Here is a 19,560-nt window from a genome sequence, read left to right on the forward strand (position 1 = left end):
CACCACTATATGATGAATATAAAAACCATTTTATAACAGATAAATAGAGATTGTAACAAATAAAAACCAAAAAAAGTTATTATTTTTAGAAATATCGAGGGGCTAGCGTTCAAAGATTCACCCTGTATATATATATATATATATTTTATTGAGCAAGCTTTTAATGGTCTACTTAAAATCTTTGTTATATTCACAAAGATAATTGTATACATTTAGTTGGGCTCGATGTAATTGGTTTAATTAACTTTGTGTTTGACCAACAATTATCTTTTGGAATTCATTACTAAGTCGGGAATCGACAATAAAATAAAAATTTAATTAAAAATAAACACATATTTCTGTTACTGAACAGATTTCCTTTGTTATTTTAGCATATAAATAATTATAAAATGTTTACTACTGGTAGAAGGACAAAGCACAAATGAACCGGCCAATTATAAATTCTTAATTTTTTTGACAACACGAACATGCGATTTGTGATTAAAAAATTACAATGATTAGAGCTGTTGACGAGATGGAAAAAAAAAATTCAAAATAAATAACAAATTTTCGACTTGTCTCGTTGGCTACAAACACTGATATTAATGCAAAACATGTGTCACATTTTAATAATTTTCAGACGGATGCTGTGGCAGATGCAGCAGCCACCACGACCGTGTTGTGTTCGTGGTTTTACGCTATCCTTCGGTTGCCTTCGCCAGAATCGTGGTCGCCGTAACCGACTCCAACCAGCTCGTCCAGGCAGTTAGCGTTCGCATCCCGTTGGTTGTCGTGCGTACCGCGGTGATCTCGCCCTCCTCAGCGTATCGTATCGTTGCTGTTACATAATATTTATTTCCAACCGCTTTACTCGAGTTCGCCGACATTTTCTCGTTTAATTTTTTTTTTTTACGGCACATAAGTGACATTATAAGATACGAATTGTTTACATTTTCAAATCATGTTCCGCTACAACTGCAATTTTATACTACCGTATCGCTAACACGTGTAAATTTACATTTAGGTAATACTATCACTTTATACATTGATAAATAATTATATTTCAATATAATTTTGTTAGATTTACATGATAAAATATTTTTCTGTATACACGGATATTCAATATATGAATTTTAAATAAAAAAAGTTAGGTATTTATCTTTTGGTATAAATAATTAGTTGACAGGAATCAATATATCATTAACGTGCCGCCGTATCTTGTAATTCAAAACCCTTTGTGAGTTATTTCGCAACAACGAAACACGAATTTTCATTGAATATTCTGTAGTTCATTATCAGTGGTTAAAAAGTATCTTTCAAACTTCAGGCAGTGCAGAAAAATTGATATTTTTCGAATTGCCGTTAAAATATTTCAAAATGTTTCAGTTCATTTTCATTTCAAGTCTAAACTACTTTCAAAGTATCCAAATTTTAAAGAATAAGAGCAGTAAAATATTTCTTTAATTTGTAAAAAAAACAAATCTATTCAGATTGTTCTTGTATTTTTATTATAATCATAAGTATTCGTCATGTTAAAAATTTTTATTTTTTTAATCTGTTAAAACTTTCCGTTTATATAATTTATGTTCTTACCGAGATTTTTATCTGAATCTTTTTATATGACCCTTTTAATTAAATAACTTGTTTTTACCAAATCATGAAATCTAAGTATGATCGGCAATATAATTGCTTAGCTCCAAATTTTCATTTAAACAAAAGCTTTTAATCTGATTTTTGATTATTTACCGTGTACCTTTTCTTTTAATTATTCGTTTGTCTAATGTTTTGTTGACTTTTATCTCATTTTTTTTTTACCGTCAAGTTTATCAACGACAGTTTTGAATTTTAATAATATTAAATGCTTATAGTTCGTAACAGACAATTAAATCAGATATATTCAGTTGATTTCAATTTCTGACAGCTGTCAATAATGTTGATCTGTTGGTAAGTGAAACGGACTAATTATAATTGTTCAACGAATTTTGAATATTAAAATGTAATATGAAAAAATTAAATTTCACATTAAACAATGTGGCCAAAATGAATTTTTCATCTCGACAATGATTTGAGAAAAAAAATTAGTTAACATTTTTAGATGTATAATTTGTTTAAAACATACCTTGTAAAATATATTAAAAATTCACAATTTATTTTATTAATAGTATGACGATGCTTATGATAAACTATTTATATTAAGGCGATATCCCTTGATAGTTTTAAATTCTTTCGAAATATTTGAAAATATTTTTGCCAAAAGTATAAAAAAAAAACGATGATAATAATAAAAAGACGCTTTGGAAGATGGTTTGGTTTTTCCCGTTTTCACGACTTGGCACATACTCTGCAGGCAATTATTCAAACAATAGCCTTTCTTCTTTTTGGCAAAACAAAAATCAATTAAATACCTATTATTTGACGATTTTACCAAATTATTTAATATTTTATCAAAGTTTTTTTACTGATAAAAAACTTTTTATAAAAATTAAGCTAAACATAAATCGAAAAATATGTTTCTTCTTAAAATATTTCAGGTCTGAGCATTCTTCGACCAATTTATTTTTAATTTCAAGCACCTTGCTCAGTAGTGTTTTAATAAGATTCTTACTATGTATATTCTAACAAAAAGGTTGGTATTATGGGATTGGCGATCTTGAGAAGATAAGGTCTTTCATACCGGCGGCAAAAATATGATGTTTGGAAGTAAAAAGAAAGGTAAGTAAAGTATAAGACTTCAAACTACTTTTTTGTGTTATTTAAGGATGAACCATTTTGAATGTCAAATTAAGCCTTTTAAAACTTCTCCCGAATTAAAGTTGTTTATTTTAATTGAATGTCATATTAAGCGCGCGTTAATTTAAAATTATTGTTTAGAATGATAAAATAATTACAAAATGTTCAGTGTTTTATTTTTCAATCTTATACTAAAATTTACACTAAAACGCAGTAAAATCTTTGACTTAAATATTTTGTTTTATAAATATATGTAAATCTTCTTGTATTGTAATAAAGTATAANTTATTATTATTCTGCAAGTAATTGAGTGGGTTATGATAAAAAAATCACCCTGTATATTAACTCTAATAATTTTAATCGACCGTTAATGATAAGATTTTTTTAAGTTAAAATTAACGATTTATATGTATCAAAACTAAAATTAATTGGTATAAAAATCAGCTCAGTTGTTCAGTTTTTCGAATTTATCAAGTATAAAATCGTATAACGTAGCTAAGCAATTTGTTGACGTTCAGCAATTACATTTTTCGATGGTATCTTTTTTTTACTCGCCAACTTTGTTATCTTTATATCTGTTAATTTCCTGGTGAAAATAATAAGAAATTAAATGTGAGAGTGAACTTGCTTTACATATAGACGAGGTAGGAAAAAAACTAGTATCATTTTTCAGTTATAAAATTATCAAGTCTTTAGTTTACTTGGCATAGAAATCTCGCTGTGTTCAATTTTATATCGATTATCAAAATATATGCTGATGAGTTTCTCACATCATACACATGAGTGTTTGAGACATATTAAGTTGATAATATACCGAATAGGTCTGATTTAATTCCACAAATATCGGACCGCGTATTTGGTATTGAAAATTTACTCGTTTCACACACAAAAACGTCTCGTTTGCAAAGTTATGTTTTTGTTTTACGACAAGTGGGTCTCTCGGGAAAGTTCCCTCTATACCACAGAGTCGTAATGTACCCTGTACAAAACCACATACTACCGACTATACATTATTGACTTGACAAACAGTATCAAAATGTTTAAAACTTGTCAATGCGTTTTACCGATTGGAGCCAATGGCATTAGCTCACCAACAAATGTTAAATCTTTGTTTAATGCTGCCCTCAGGAGCATTAATGTTTTATGTATTGTTTGTATGTGTGTAGTTAAGCGTATACGCGTGGGACCATTAACGGAGATTACCTCTTACAAATGGCATATTATAAGTAAGTTGTATTATAACCCACAAGACCAATTATTTTTCTTTAGTAGTTTTCTTAAGCTCGGTTTGGTTTTCAGTCTACAAAATATTGTGCCATTAGGTAACCTTTTAGATTATAACTACACGAAAACAATAAAATATATAACTCATTACTGACATCGATCTTAATTTGAAATGACAGTGTAATAAGCACAGACTTCATTAATATTTTTTAGTTCTGACGCGTCATTTTAAATATACAGCATGTTACTAGATAACGTAATAATACTTTTTACAGTTCACTAGAAAAAATGTTTTAGCAAATAAAACAGTTATAACCATTTTTTTGAAACAAAATATAAACTTACGTATATTTATTGAAAAAAACATAAACTTTAGTAATGTTATTTTCTAATATCCAAACGTCGCGTTTTTGACAGCACTAGTGCGCTTAGAGCATTACTGAAGTGAGTTAAATAAAAGCAACCACACTAACTTTCGTTTGCATAAAATATATTTTTCCTTGTCGGGTAGTTTTTCCCAAAACATGCCGAATATAAATAAATAATCCACTTTCATTGTGTGATTTTGATGTGTTGCAATTGTTGCGGAAGAAAAATTGTTCAAAACGATTAATATTGTACACATTACAAGTGTTAACGATCATACTTCCAACAAAATTTTACATTAATTTGAACATTATTTCCAATTTTAGATAAAAATCTACAACTATTTGAATAAGTTAAATTTTTACGCAGTTTTCGAATGCAAAAAAAAATTTATAATCTTCATAAACTATTAGCCTTATATCATCATCTACAAATAAAAATTTTCTCTATTAACAACTTTTAAGTTTTTATCAGCCTATAAAAGAAAATAATTATCAAAAATTATTGCCTTGGGTACAAAAATAGTTAAATAATGATTTTATACATTTATTATGTTAAACACTTTTTTAACGTTATTTTCAAAGCTAATGTAAGAAAAGTACTCCGAAATTTAACTTAAAAAATTATAGAAATTATAAACTATTGAACTATTTAATAGATTAATTTTAATAGGTAAATTTAAATATATAATAAAATCAATAGTTAGAACATATATATATATCTATATGTGTATCAACTTAAGGACTAAAAATTCTTCTGTGTATAATTAAATACATCGTATTTAATAAACAAAGAATTAATATGTCTATTATTAATGATATTAAACTTTTTTAACTTAAAATATATTTAAATATGAGTTAAATATTAAGACTGTATGATGTTGATTTGTAAGTTTAACAGACGAATTAAAAGAATTACAAGTAAAATAACCTGTTAAAAAAATAACTATCAATATTTTTTAGTACTAACGTATTAAGTAATCACAATTAGAGTACATTTAAATGATTTCTGTAGTATGAATATAAACACATCAAATTGAGAATGTGATATCATTAGTTAAATTTAGTTTTAGAAATAAGTGCTCTATGTCATAAACAGTTTTAATATTAGTTTTCTCACACATAATAGTGTTTTTACGACAATCAAAATACCTCCTCTTCTTTCGCGTCTATCATTTATAAATAAATTAAGAGTTTTGCGACCTAGTTCTGATTCATGAACATCGCTCTTTAATCACGCGAATGAGATAAATATAATATTATTTTCTACATTGAAAATAGAATCTCGACAAAACGTGAGTTTAGTTAATAAATCCGTTATATTTTGATAAAAAAAATGTAAATAATTATTTAACTAATCCGTAGAACTGCGACTCTTTGAACAGATCCGTCATTTTAGATTTTATGTTGATTCTCACAACAGATAACTCACAAGTCACATGATGGTAACTTTAATCATAAACAACACTATACAGAACGTTTAAAATTGTACTTCGCGCCAAAATGAAAGTGCCGAAACAGCTGTGCCAAAATTTCCTAGACTAGAATGCTCACCTTGTCAAATTCTATGAGCAGTTATTCTGCGGTGGTTTACGGAATTGAATTTGCTTATTAAAAACTCTTGAATGAACAGGTTCCAATATTCTTTTTAAGATCGTTAACTTCAGATAATAAACGTGAAATTAGTAGTTTTAATTCGAGTATATTTCGTAAACCATTTTTACTGACAGCAAGTTCAAAATACTTACTATGTGCTTGAAAAATACAACCATCATATTTTGTTTCTACGTCTTATTCAGCAAAATAAAGATCACATACAAAATTAACACAAAACAACACATAATTAAGCAGTTTTTAAAATCAATTCAAACTGAACTTATAAAAATAGTTGGTAGAAAAAAAGAATACGAGAATTTTTTGAAACGCAATTTTAATTTTTAATTGCTGAATTACTAGGACGACAGAATTATTATCAACTTTATAATCCAAAATTTTTTTCGTCACATATATTTTGATTTTATGAAAGGAATTATAATTTAAAATTCATTTTTTGTTAGATGATTAACTGCTTTATAAATAAAACGGAAGTACTTTGAAAAATGTACACATAGAGATAATATTAAAATGTTTTATGTCCCTTTTGTTCATTATGTTTTCAATAATGAAGAAATGACCAGTATAAAATGTGTAATACAAACTGTTCTTGCGCCTTTTTATTTTTACTCAAAAGTATTTAAAACAATAACAAAGAAAATATAGGATTTATTAACAGTGCAAAAAAATAGATCAGGAAAATTCGTTGGGCGTAATAAAACGAAAAAAAGTAGGCTTGTAAAATATGTCTTTGGGAACTGGACTTTAGTACTGAGGTAAATCGATTTCTTCCAATAAATAGAAAACTCTAGAGACATAAATAGATAAATTTAAGGAATGAAAAGAAGCTTTGCGTTTAATGAGAACAACAACGACATGAAGATTTATAAATGTTTTTATATCTGAAAATTTTTTTAACTTATTAAGAAAAAAGTGTAACTTGATGATCTTGAAATTTAAAGATTGTGATTATTTGAATGAAATTCGCTTTGTCTGCTGTAACATGAAATAAGTGCGAACACATTTTTTCATTAAGAGACAGGCAGTTTTAATGTGGTCACTGACCACTGGTCTCTGAAAATTGGACTTGTAAAATGTGTTTCGAGCGAGGCTTAGACGCAGATTAAAGACTAAATAGTAATGTCGGACGTCTCTTAAGATCCATATACTGTAAACGGTTTATTGTCATTATGATAAACAGGGCGATAAACAGTTGTACTCGAGTAGAAACGTGTAGTCAATTGGAAAACAATATTGATTATTTTTCTTTTTTGAGTAAAATCTCAAGTACATTTTTTTTCTTTTTGACACACAAGTTTCGCTCTTTTAGAGATACACAATAATGATATATTGTTGAGTTCGACCTTATTTTCATTGATTCTACGTACATTTTGGTCACCAAAAATTTTATGGACAACGGCCGAACAATGTGTGCTGATAGGTGTTTTTGGCAACCTACGAATATCCCAAGTTTCAGTTTGGTAAATTAATCACTTAAGCTGCCCGTAACTTGGTGGGAACAGCGAAGTAATCCAATTTAATGGTATTGCGTTTAATACATATCGAAATAAGTTGTGAACACAAACCTAAGCACAAATTGGACTCGTTAAAACTAATTTACTTCAAACCGCCATGAAACTTTTTCCTGAAAATATAATATAATTATGACTCGATTAGAACTGTTGAAAACAAATTAGTGATTAATTTTGTTTTGCTGTTTGTAATAAACAAATTTATATTGATCTACTACTGCCCATATATTTGTTTAATATTATTAAATATTCTTCTCTCGAATCTTCGGTTTTTTTTTATTTTTATACGAGTAATTGAATTTATTATATATTTGAAATTAAAGCTAAACAGCAACATAATATTTGTAAGGAAATTAATTATATCGTAATAATATTGAAATATTTTTATTAGTCGGCTAATTAATAATTGTATAAACATTTTATGTACAAAAATATTTAAGACGTAAAATAAATACTAAAAAAAAAACATTTTAAATATTAAAATATAAGTACTTTGAAAAAGGTAATTTAAATATAGATGAAAAAAAATGTTTTGAAAAATATTAATACAAATAAATGGCATTTGATATATGTTGAAAGAAAATTTAAGTAAGTGGAATACTGCTTTTTGATGGCATACTGCTTGTATTTATATTTAATGATCAAAATAATTATATGTAAATATAAAATTATTTGATTTAGTATTGGATCATTGTAAATTAACAAAGATACATTTCAATAAGATATTTTAAAAGTTGGTCCTACCAAGTTTGTCTTATTTCTCAAGTTTTAAACATTTAAAAGTTGAAGCACCTTATTAAAAAGTCGTTTTACACTATTGACGTCTTGATTTTATAGTCTTTTAGTTAGTATTACAGTTCAAATGGCTGTAAAACTTTGATAACTTTAGAAGTACATTTTTTTCAAGTATTCTAATAAAACTTTGATGTATTAATTAAAATTTCAGCTTCCGATTTAAAGCGTGTCTGATACGAACAAAATTACCGAGTTATAATTGAAAAGCTTTTTCTATCACATTTTTAAATAAAGTAAAAAAACGTTGACGTGTGCGCATGTGATAATACTTTATTTTCATTTCCGCTTTCTAGACCCTTTAAACCAATGTAGACAATAACGATTAAACCTGATGGTCATTTTAACGGTTGTTTGAATTGTTCTTTGAACTTGATGATTATAAAACATAACAATATATTTTTAACGGATACAATTTATTTGTAAAACTATAATAAATAAAAAAACTCATAATTACTTGACTTTTATTGAGTTTTAATTTGTTTCCTGCGATTAATTAGTTTATTTTATATAGTTTGCGCCAAAGTTTGATACGTCATACTGTCTGTCATTAACATTTAATGTGCTAAAAAAGTTTTATAGATAATGATAACATAAAATCAGTTTTCGCTAGTAAGCGTTTCATTAACATCTGCAAAATTTTTTGGAAGTCATTAATCACTATTAATGTTATGCTTTACGTAATATAAACTTTACTTTGTTTGTATTTTAAAATTACCATGATATACTGTTCATTAAATAGCAATAGTTATAGAGTCAGATAGACAGTTAAACTTTATTAAACTGTATAAATAAACTAACAGAATTGATCGAGAATTTATTAATTCTTTTTTAATGTATCTTTATACATTCATGTCGTTATTTACTTAACAATAAAAAATTCTGTAAATCATTCGCCAAATACATTCTATTAAGATTGAAAAACACAATAACTGTCGACAGAATAATTTTGTGGCCTATAATACTTATATAAGCTGCAACTCATAATTTAGGTAAGAATTAAATATATTTTTTAAGATTGCACAAAAATTATTTAAAAAAAAAATTATAGGTATCATAAATTATTTATTTACCATTTTAGTCCCAGTATTGCTTTTTAACAATGGTACAAAAATTGTTTTCCGTTGTTATGAATTAAAATTATAGACTTTGGAACCAAAACTAAAATATGCAGCTCAAAAATAGAACAAAACTGTGATAAAATGTTTTTTAGAAATTTCATTAATTTTTCTTTTTTAGGAAAAATAATTTTTAAAAACTCTTTTCAAAAATGCTTTATCTTTTTCCGATCATAAACCAATACATAAAGGGTTAATAATGTTTGTGTATAATATAAATTATTAGGAATAATAGATAGCTTGCAAGCTTCATTTAAGTTATTTTTGGTGGTATTAAACTTCAGGAAACAAAATTGGTATTTTATAAGTCTGAGGAGACCTCTTTATGTTATGAATAAAAATGTTTGCTTTTGTAGCGATAGCGATATATATATTTATATGTACTTGTACGTTGAAAAGGGTTTCCGCTTTGGGTTTACCAGTTCCTGCCAGGCACAAAATTAACTAGAGTAATAATAATTATTAACAATATAATGTGTAACTGTAGGAAGTTTGATAATAAGCAAAATTATTGCCTATAATTTATATGTAAATAAAATGAATTTGTTTTGTACATGTTACTTAGTACTAAAACTATATTTTAAAGATATTGGCACAATTTATAAATATCATAATGTTCAATATCCTAAACTTCACTTAGTCTTAGTATTATTGGTTTACAGTCGTTAATTAATAAATAGATCCCCGTATTCCAGTTAGACGTAACATTATTTTCCAAAAAACGCAGTTTTGGAGAGAATTTGATTTTTCCAAAGCGGTATAATATCAAAAATGAATAAATGTTAGTTCCAGAAAAAAAATTTGGCTTTGTGATTAATGACTATTTTTTCGATAGCATCCCTTTACCTATCCCAATTATGTAAGTTTTTTTAAATCATACAATGAAAATAACGATTTTCTTTTTATGTTAGTAGAAATTTGAACAAAAACCATAATTTGAAAGGGCGCGCGTTCAAATGTTTTGTTTACATTGATTAACACAGCAGAGGAATTTTTTCATCAAGTTTTGAAGTAACTCTTTTTCGGACCGCCCCAAGTTTTATCGTGCTTTACGCCTCGAAAAGAGCCATTATTTATCCTATACGACCAGTACGTCAAGTTGTCTTTCTGAAAAACGATAGCGTATTATAAAAAGTATATATAATCTATGAGCTCTTTAATCACGAACGCAACCGTCAAGTAGAAAACGATCTGTCAATATTTTAGTTGCTTCTTGGGGTCGTTGTAGTCATGTACTTATCGAAATTGACAATCAGACACAGTGCTTTTGTTGTATTATATTTACTCATGCTTATTGTTAGCTTTTCCCTTCATAATATTTCAAGTGACATTGTATACATCTTATGCTGGTAAATACTGTCTCCTATAAAATTATTATGCGAAAATCATATGCTAATTAGCTCTCATTATAACTACATTTCAGTTGATTTTAAGTCAATATTTTTCAATTACGTATTCATAACTAATTAATACTATTTTTTATATTTATTCTATTTTATCTTTCACGTTCTCTTACAAAAGCATTGTTTGTATTAGAAACAGGGACGGATTTAGAAATGTAGAAGCTATTTTTCCTACACAGAATTATTTTAGCAAAATTTATTTTTTGTTCCGCTCGGAATTTGTTCAACCATTTTGTAGGGGTAATATTTCAAATATTTAATGAAACAAAAAATATACATTGAGATACCCTAGCCTAAAAATGTGTGATTTATTTTTAAATATTTAATAGTTGATGCTGAAAAATAATATTTGGTTAAATAAAAAATATTGGAATACTTAAAAGACGAATAAATTTAATTTAATTTTCAAATTTTCATAGAAAAATGTAAAAACTATTTGTTTATCTATATCTTTTCTAACCTAGAAAGGATGGGCAAATCTTCATAGCCCAGTGTAACTGAATAGAACTTCGATACCTACACGCTGTGGCACAATGTGTTCCCAACTGAGCTAGGCAGGCCGTTTACAATGTATTTGATTTGATATCAATTAAAAATTGTTATTATATTATCGGTGCCCTGAGAAATAATGTAGGCGACCTACTGGTTTTGGTTGCAAGGGTTGTAATTTATTTTAAGTACAAAGAACGATTGCGAAAAGGTGGCATTCGATGACGACTATTTAGTGTAATCGCTTGGCTTTTCAGTGTCGGATTATCAACGTACTTATAACGTGGACTATTTGATGTCAGGAAAATTACTTACATGTAAATTTTCGCAACAGATTTTCATCAACCAAACGGTGTTGGATAAATTTTATACTCCCTGATTGGGGTGTAAGTTGTTGGTCACCGGTTAGGACATTGGCTAAGCAGTTGACCACAGCGAGGGATACGGCTAGATGATCTATAGTAGCATACGGTACTGTGTCATGGAATTATTATTCTGTTAAATTTGTTGTTATCTACTAGGTTATTAATTTATCATCAACCACTACATTTTTTCTAAAATAATAATAATTTTAATAATTTCTTTGTCTTAGTTGAATAGTATTAATTTTTATATTTATAACTATTGAGAACTTTTTCAGCTTAGTTTTATCTTTTATAAGGGTGTCAATTTAATTATTTTCAATATGTATATATAAGTACAGACAATATTAATTGAAATAGTGTTTTAAAATAATCATGATGATATATTCACTAGAAAATTTTCAAAATTATGCATACATTGGCATCATAATAAAGTTTATAATAGACTAAAACATTGTACATTAAGAAAAAAAATTTGACTTCGTTTATAAGATGTTTTTTTTTTTTGAGGTTCGACATATTAGTCATCCTATGACGAAGTACATTTAACGAGCATTTTTGGCATCTCTAGTACTTTAGTGACGATTGGTATGACAAATATGAGATAAACCTAAGACAACTAAATTTGTATAACGATATTGTAAGTTCCCTTTATCATAAAAGGACGAATCGCGGCCTGCTGCGCACTGTTACAGTTGGATTCTTTTGCTGCTGAGCCAGAGATCAGTTCAGTAATTGGAGTCATCATTTTTCTTATCGGTGACGGTCTAACCATTCTTCTCAGACTATATAAAGTAAGCCTCAATAGCTTTTAACGAGCTGTAAAAGGGGATATAAAAAAAATGTATTTATCTTTGATATCATTTAATCTACATATCTTTGTTTTGCTAAAACAGAAATCCTTAGTCTCAGGAGTCATGTTTTTTATCCCTTAATCTGACCTTGAATACAGTTTTAGAGCAACTTAGTCGCGATTGGTTACGATAAGCGATTACAAGTTAGATGGTGGCAAATATTAATAATATGAATAATAATAACTTGATAATTGAAATATTATAAAAATATTTACAATTTTATTTTGAAAAAGTTAAATTTTTTTCTTTTAAAATAGTATTAGTTATTTAAATTGGATATGTCTAAATAATTTTAAACGTAACACGACCTTTTACATTAAGAGTAAGTGTTAATTGTTAATTATTTACAAATACTCAAATGTGAATAACCTTTTATGCATTCGGTTAATGATATATTAATACTAGTGAAACAAAGATATTCTTGTTAAAAATGATCGAAATGATTTCTCCACAAGTTTTTCATTGTGTTTAAGTTAGGCCGGGTGTAAGTTGAGTAATTCTCCATAAAAGTACCCGTTTAGTTTTTAAAATCACTTTTTGCACATAAAATATTCAATTATTTGGCCCCGTAGCGTTTGGCTTGAAAAAAATTATTCAAAATGAGTGTTAAGTAAAATAATGATAATTTTATGTATTTACATAGCGCCCAAAGTAGTTCAGCTGTAAGCACTAAAACATTTAACAGTTAACCCACGCAAACCCATAATAACGACCAGTAACTAGAAATGTCTTACATTAAAATTTATGTTTACAAAACGGTTTTCATTTTTACGTTGTGATCATATTTTTCACGAGAGCTCATGCTTTAATTTAATCGTTCATGAAGTTCTTGCGGCGATATTGTAAATAAAAATAGTGTTATATGTTTAGTATTGTAAGTACTCCGGCCGAGCACAAAGTTTGCTTCCAAACATTTTTCGTAACGTAAAAAATATGGTAATTATTTTTTGGGAAAAAAAAGACGTAACATTAGCCGGTTCATTGAGTTGACACGTGCCCCTTTGCCAGCACGTACTACTTAGGGATTCAGCAAGCAAAGTAATTACCGTGTGACGATACTTGTATGGTAACTAACATCAAACCTACCGGACGCTTTAAGTAACTGAGTAAGAGTGGCTCTTGACGCGTTGAAGAGTTTTTTGTTAAAGAATAGACGATTGACCGCATTTTCTAGTGGGCTATATAGATATTTGGAAGTAATTTCTTGTCTGTATATAAAATGTTCATAAACAACTAGTTTATAATAGTTTGTTCTTAGAAAACGTATTACTTTCAGGACTTATTTTCTACAATGCTCTGGATGGTATTGATGTTTTAATTAAAAAGAAAATAACTTTCGATGTTAAAGATAATTAGATATTTCAATATAATTTTATTTTCATGATTACAATAAAAAAATACCCTTTATCCGGTATTATTTAGTTTAACTGTCATTTCAGTTTTTAGTAAAAATTCATTATTAAAACTAATTTAATTACCACTTTTACAAATATAGATTAATGTCACAATTGAAAACTGAATACTTGAAAGTCGTTGTTACTCATACCATCACGTAGAAATAGCTTAACATTCTTTTTGCTTACTATAAATTATATTTTAAATGAAATTTCTAAGCATTGTGTTTTACTTTGAACACAAATGGGTTCATGCTCCCATTTAATTTTTTTGCACATTATCTCTGTTGTAAATCATGGAACAAATGGTCGAGCGCGACGTAGAAGGTTTACATACTGAACTAATAATATTATACAAGCATAGTTGCCTTGAAAACGACCAACGAAAGTGAAATAATGATAATTTATAGTAAGAAAGACTAATACTACTTATATTACTTCGTAAAAACTAATAATTTAAAAATATTTCCTCAAAATATTTAGTCGATTATCAATTAAAAATTATTATTTTCTTTAGGTCTTTTTTTAAAAAAAAAAAAAGTTTTCTTCTAAAAAAAAAATAAAACTTTTATGTTTATGTGAATAATGAACAAACGTGACGTGTAAATTAATATCATTGTTTAAACTATATAATTGTTAAACATATTATTTAGAATCTCCTTATTATTTAAATAGATTTTATAGAATTTTTTAACTGAATTTCTCACCTGAATAAAAAATAGTACAACTGAAGTTTAATTACTGTTCGGAAAACTATCTACCACATATAATCAAAAATTTTTCCCTTATTATAAGTTAAAATATTTCTGATGATTTTTTAGCAGTGTAAGAGTATACTAAAAGTATTTTTAATCGGTTTATAGCTAGAAAATTGATTTTATTATTTGTTTCTATAAATATGTTTAGTCATATACCATTTTATAACAAAACGCTGTTATTTTATGACAAAAAAACAATAAGAAACGTAAAATAATTTCTATGCTTTGGGGAAATTCTCCACCTGTTTCAAATTTCGTTTTGGGGCCAATTGTATATTGTCGAAAACATTTTTAGAAGTTTTCTTTGTGCCAATCTAAGGGGCTACATACTTTACAGACAGCTTTTCATATTCCCAAAACAATTGCCACGGGTACTTTGACAATTCCGTTTTTTTTTTATAGTTTTACGTTTAAAATTCTCATTATGCTCTTTTCTCAGCACGTTTTAAACGAAAATTCTTTATCAGATACTTCTTACACGCCTATGTATACTGTCCAATTGTAATAACATTAAAATAGTATTGTTGTTCAAATCATTTTAGCCACCTACAACTGACGGTTTACTTCATTAATCATAACAATGTCAGTGATACGGGACCACGTAGGTATATACGATATTGCATATAAACGACAAACGAAACGGAGCGTGACGCTGGCATTACATAATAGCCCTTTGGTCCATGTTTTAATAAAAAATGCGGTTGCACGTACAAATATCACATTTATAACCGGATACACAATGGAATGCAAAAACCACCCCGAAGCCAGTAATTGACACAGTAACTCACTGTCCGTTTTGAGCCTATGCCAACATTTTCAAAATATGGAGCGATAAATACTATTGGAATACTTTTTCTCTGGTTTGTGATGTTCTTTGGTGGTGACAAACGATAAAAATCTTGAAATGTTCTTATATAAATGTTTTTTATTTTTCCATCACATTTGTTCAAATTATTTTTTTCTTATGACAGATAATTTTTTATGGCTAGTACGACATATACATATTTTTATGTTACTACGAAAGAACATTTATGATGTTATCTATAGCCCCAACTTTTGTTTAAATAAACGTATTAAATTAGAATTTAGAGACTTCTTTTATTGTAAAATTATTGTTTAGAATTGCAATGTACATAATATGTTTCAACATAGTATATTAATATGTTTTGAATTTAGTACATAACGCAATCTTTTAGAGAGTTTACTTAAAAATTGTTAACGAAATATTTTTTCATTAATATTTACAAATATTTTATTTTAAAAGGAGGAATCAGTAAGCTTATGACATTTTCAAGATTGTACTTAAAATTTATCCTTATAATTATAATAATACGATGGCAAGTTACCTATTGGTAAAGTGTATAATAACTAAATCGATTAAGAGTTGCAAAAATTAAAAAACATACTATGATTAACATGCTTAGAAATTCAGCATTACATAGGAATAACAACAATTTTTTTTATATAAAATATATTACGAACTACCTAGTTGAAACAGACATTAAAACTATTTTATTTGTTTTATTATACTCAGTTGGATATAAATTGCTTTGTAATACCAGTATTTAGTTGAGACAAATAATTTAATACTGAATTGTTGTTCTAATTATGATGTCAATATACTGATATAGTTTTATAGCAAATAGTACTGCTGAGAATCAGTAATGGCTTCTATGTGGCTATATATTTCACGATATTACATCATACACAGTAGAATTTGTTATTCTAAAGATAATTGATATTTAATTTATTACCAAACTATGTGAAATATGCAAAAAAGCTGTTAAATACTAAATAAAGTTTTAGTCGTGAAGGTCAATTTTCCTTTACTGTTTCAGTACTAAAAAAATCGTTCGACATATCTAGAGATGTGTTCTTAAAGTAGGCATCAATGTAGGGCAAATATTCATCTATATAATTATTTAAATAAATATTTATTCAATTAAAATGAATATTTAACAACTATTAGAATGAATATTTTTTCTAATAGTTTTGAAACATCATTCTTCGAGTAAAAACAATAAATACTTATAATAATAGTAAAATATTTTATTCAAATAAATATGTTTTAAGATTATTCNATATTTTATTCAAATAAATATGTTTTAAGATTATTCGTATACTTTTTTACTTGAAAAATGATATTTAAATAGATATTTATTGAAATTATTTATTATATTATTTATTACATATTTATTATACAAATAATTATCTAATTAAAATATAGTTTGAATATTGTAATACGCCTATGGTGGTTTGAGTTAAAATCAGTATCTTATTACAGTACACATACACACACACACACACACACATACATACATACATACATACACACATATATATATATTATATGTGTTTGTGTGTGATAAATCTCAGATTCTAAGCTTTAACCTTTCAACTAAGCATCTCCAAATTCCACTGACTTAAAAACAATGCCGTTAATTTAGCGTTTTCTACTCAACAGTAAAGTTTCTGTCTATAAGGGCTAGAGGGTTATTGATTTAATCCGACCACAGCTTTAGTTAAAATATCTACAGATAACGAGGAATTTTAATTACCAAAATACACTAAAATATAATATTATCTTACTACATAATATTAAGGAATGCAGTTCATAAAATAAAATAGATTAAATATTAATTTTAACTTAGTAGTTCGAAAAATTCCTAAACTAAATGTCAATTATGTATTTATATTTTTCATTTGTAATTAAAAAATATGCATTCATTAGGTAATATTTAAAAAGGATCCATGTCTTGGCTATTTTTGATGATGTTTTTATTTTTCTTATAATTTAATTACTTTTAAATAATTAAGAAAGCTTATAAACATACTTTAAAATAAGTGTACACTTATTTTAGAATATGATTAAAAACTTTTTATACATTGAAATATCATATTACCTTAAATGGGAAATTCTATTAAAATGAAAATTGCACATTTAAAATATTACAAAATAACTAAATATTTATATTACTATTTGATATTTTAAAACAAAACTTTAGGTTGAATCATGATGATACATAATTAATATTATATGGTAAAAAAATCGTCCGAATGAGATCTGAGTATTTTTAATACAAAAAAAAATAAAAATACAATATGGTAAAATTAATACCGTTGAAGCAAATTAAAAACTTTTTCATCTAAGTATCTAAAACCAAAATAAATAAAAATTAGCTAAATGTTGAAACTTTAAAATCAAACTTGTATAAGTAAATTATTTCAATTATATTATAAAACCGCCGAGTAAATTATTAATGTACATTTAATGCACATATGTAATATTAAATGATATTTAATATTTTAGTAACAAAGATAACAAAATCAGAATGCGTAAGTAATTTAAGATTTAACATAGCAAACAAATCGAAACTTCTACTTCCCTTTTAGATAAAATATTTGTATTTTCCCAGGTGAATGTGTACAATTCATGCATTAAATGAAAATATAAACATAAAATGTCTAAAAATTTGTTATTGTTTCTAATTAAATTTAATTTTTAGCCAACTAGGTTCTTTAGGGCAAAACTACTATTAGTAGCGAGTTTATTTTAATAATTTTAAATTGAGTCCCACTAAGTATAAAATTTTTAATTAAAAATAATTATTTATTATTTCCTTATAAAAAAAATTCTTAATCTCTCTACAATGTTTTATTTTTGTAATGCAAAAACTATTCTTGTTCACAATAAAATGTATATTCAAAATCAAAACCGCTAGCAACTGTGATATTTTTCTTGGGCAATCTATTTATGTGTTTACGCTCTATACCTTTTAGGTTAAATGGTTTTTTAACATATGTGTTTAAAATATAGTGTTTTATAGCAAAACAAAAACACTCAAACTGATTTTCAATTATTTGTTCTGTATATTAAGTAAATAAATACGTCTTTTTAGGCCACAGATTCCATATAAGGGAGACATTTAAATCAAAATAAATCTTGTGGAAATTCATAGGTTTTATTATATTCACTACTCAACTGTCATTTTGATGGTACGTTAAAAGCTTTGGAATGCACAAAATTAAGGTTTATTATGGCGTTTTATACATAATCTTTACATTACACAACTTGTATAGTTAATGATATGTAAGTAGTAACAGAAAACCTATGAAATAAGCATAGTGCATTAAACTCATTTTTGAAAATTAACGAACCATGAAAATATGTAATTATATGGTATGTAGTTATTAAGGTTTTAGTTAAGCTGAACATTTATTGTATAAATTCAAATTAAGGTATGTATATATGTACACACAATGAGAGTTTAAAACAGAATTATATAAATTATAATACAAAAGCGCATTAGAGAGTCCTAAACTAATGAAATAATTCTTTACTTCAAAAGACACCCGTAAATACGCTAGTTCGTATGTGTTTTCACCAGAGTGAATAGTTTATTATCCTATCAGATAGATACAAGCCGATGGAGCAGCTTACGACGTTATTTGCATTTATTTATTCTACGGGCGCATCGAATCATAATATAAGGTCCATAAAGTCTCGAATATTCAACAAGCACAAGGCTCATTCAGCATAAACATGTCGTTTGACAACGGCTTTACACACAATTGCGTTGATTCGAGCGCGAATTCTGTCGAAATAATGCTGTTTATTCTGTAATAAATTTAATTTCTAATAATACAAAAACCTTACTGCAAAAGAAGTGAACCTCCGAGCAAGTTTATAAATATCAATGATCGCAATGATGTTACAATGACAAGGTTTTACATTAATCACTGTGAATTAACTTGTTATCTTTTGCGTCCGAATTGAACTGGATATTGCCTCGGGATATCCAAGCCTGTAGGTGAAAATTTAATTTAGGTGACAAGAGTCAAAGACAACAGTCGGGATTTTGATAAAGGATTTACTTTGATAGATTTTGACCCTAACAGAAAAAACGACTGAGCGTAAAAATAAGTAAAAAGGAAAGACTATTATTGTTTTTCTTCATTTTATTGCA

The 19,560-nt window shown here is 26.9% G+C and overlaps 1 protein-coding gene across 6 annotated transcripts in view; it reads left to right on the plus strand.

Annotated features, from left to right (window-relative positions):
- Nucleotides 1-19,560, plus strand: part of LOC126907402 (Kv channel-interacting protein 2-like) — a 383,598-nt gene that overhangs the window by 325,763 nt on the left and 38,275 nt on the right. The window contains exons 1-2 of one of the 6 annotated variants that reach the window (XM_050688666.1): nt 724-1,003; nt 2,511-2,691. The exons of 4 other annotated variants lie outside the window; for them this stretch is intronic. In XM_050688666.1, the coding sequence (XP_050544623.1) occupies nt 2,667-2,691 (25 nt within the window). In that variant the 5' untranslated portion in view covers nt 724-1,003; nt 2,511-2,666. Of the gene's footprint in view, nt 1-723; nt 1,004-2,510; nt 2,692-19,560 lie in introns of those variants that run through there. One more of the 6 variants, XM_050688667.1, reaches the window with a different exon arrangement.

This window comes from Daktulosphaira vitifoliae, unplaced genomic scaffold, assembly GCF_025091365.1.
Source record: "Daktulosphaira vitifoliae isolate Bord-2020 unplaced genomic scaffold, ASM2509136v1 Scaffold_5, whole genome shotgun sequence".
In the NCBI taxonomy this organism is placed as follows: Eukaryota; Metazoa; Arthropoda; class Insecta; order Hemiptera; family Phylloxeridae; genus Daktulosphaira; species Daktulosphaira vitifoliae.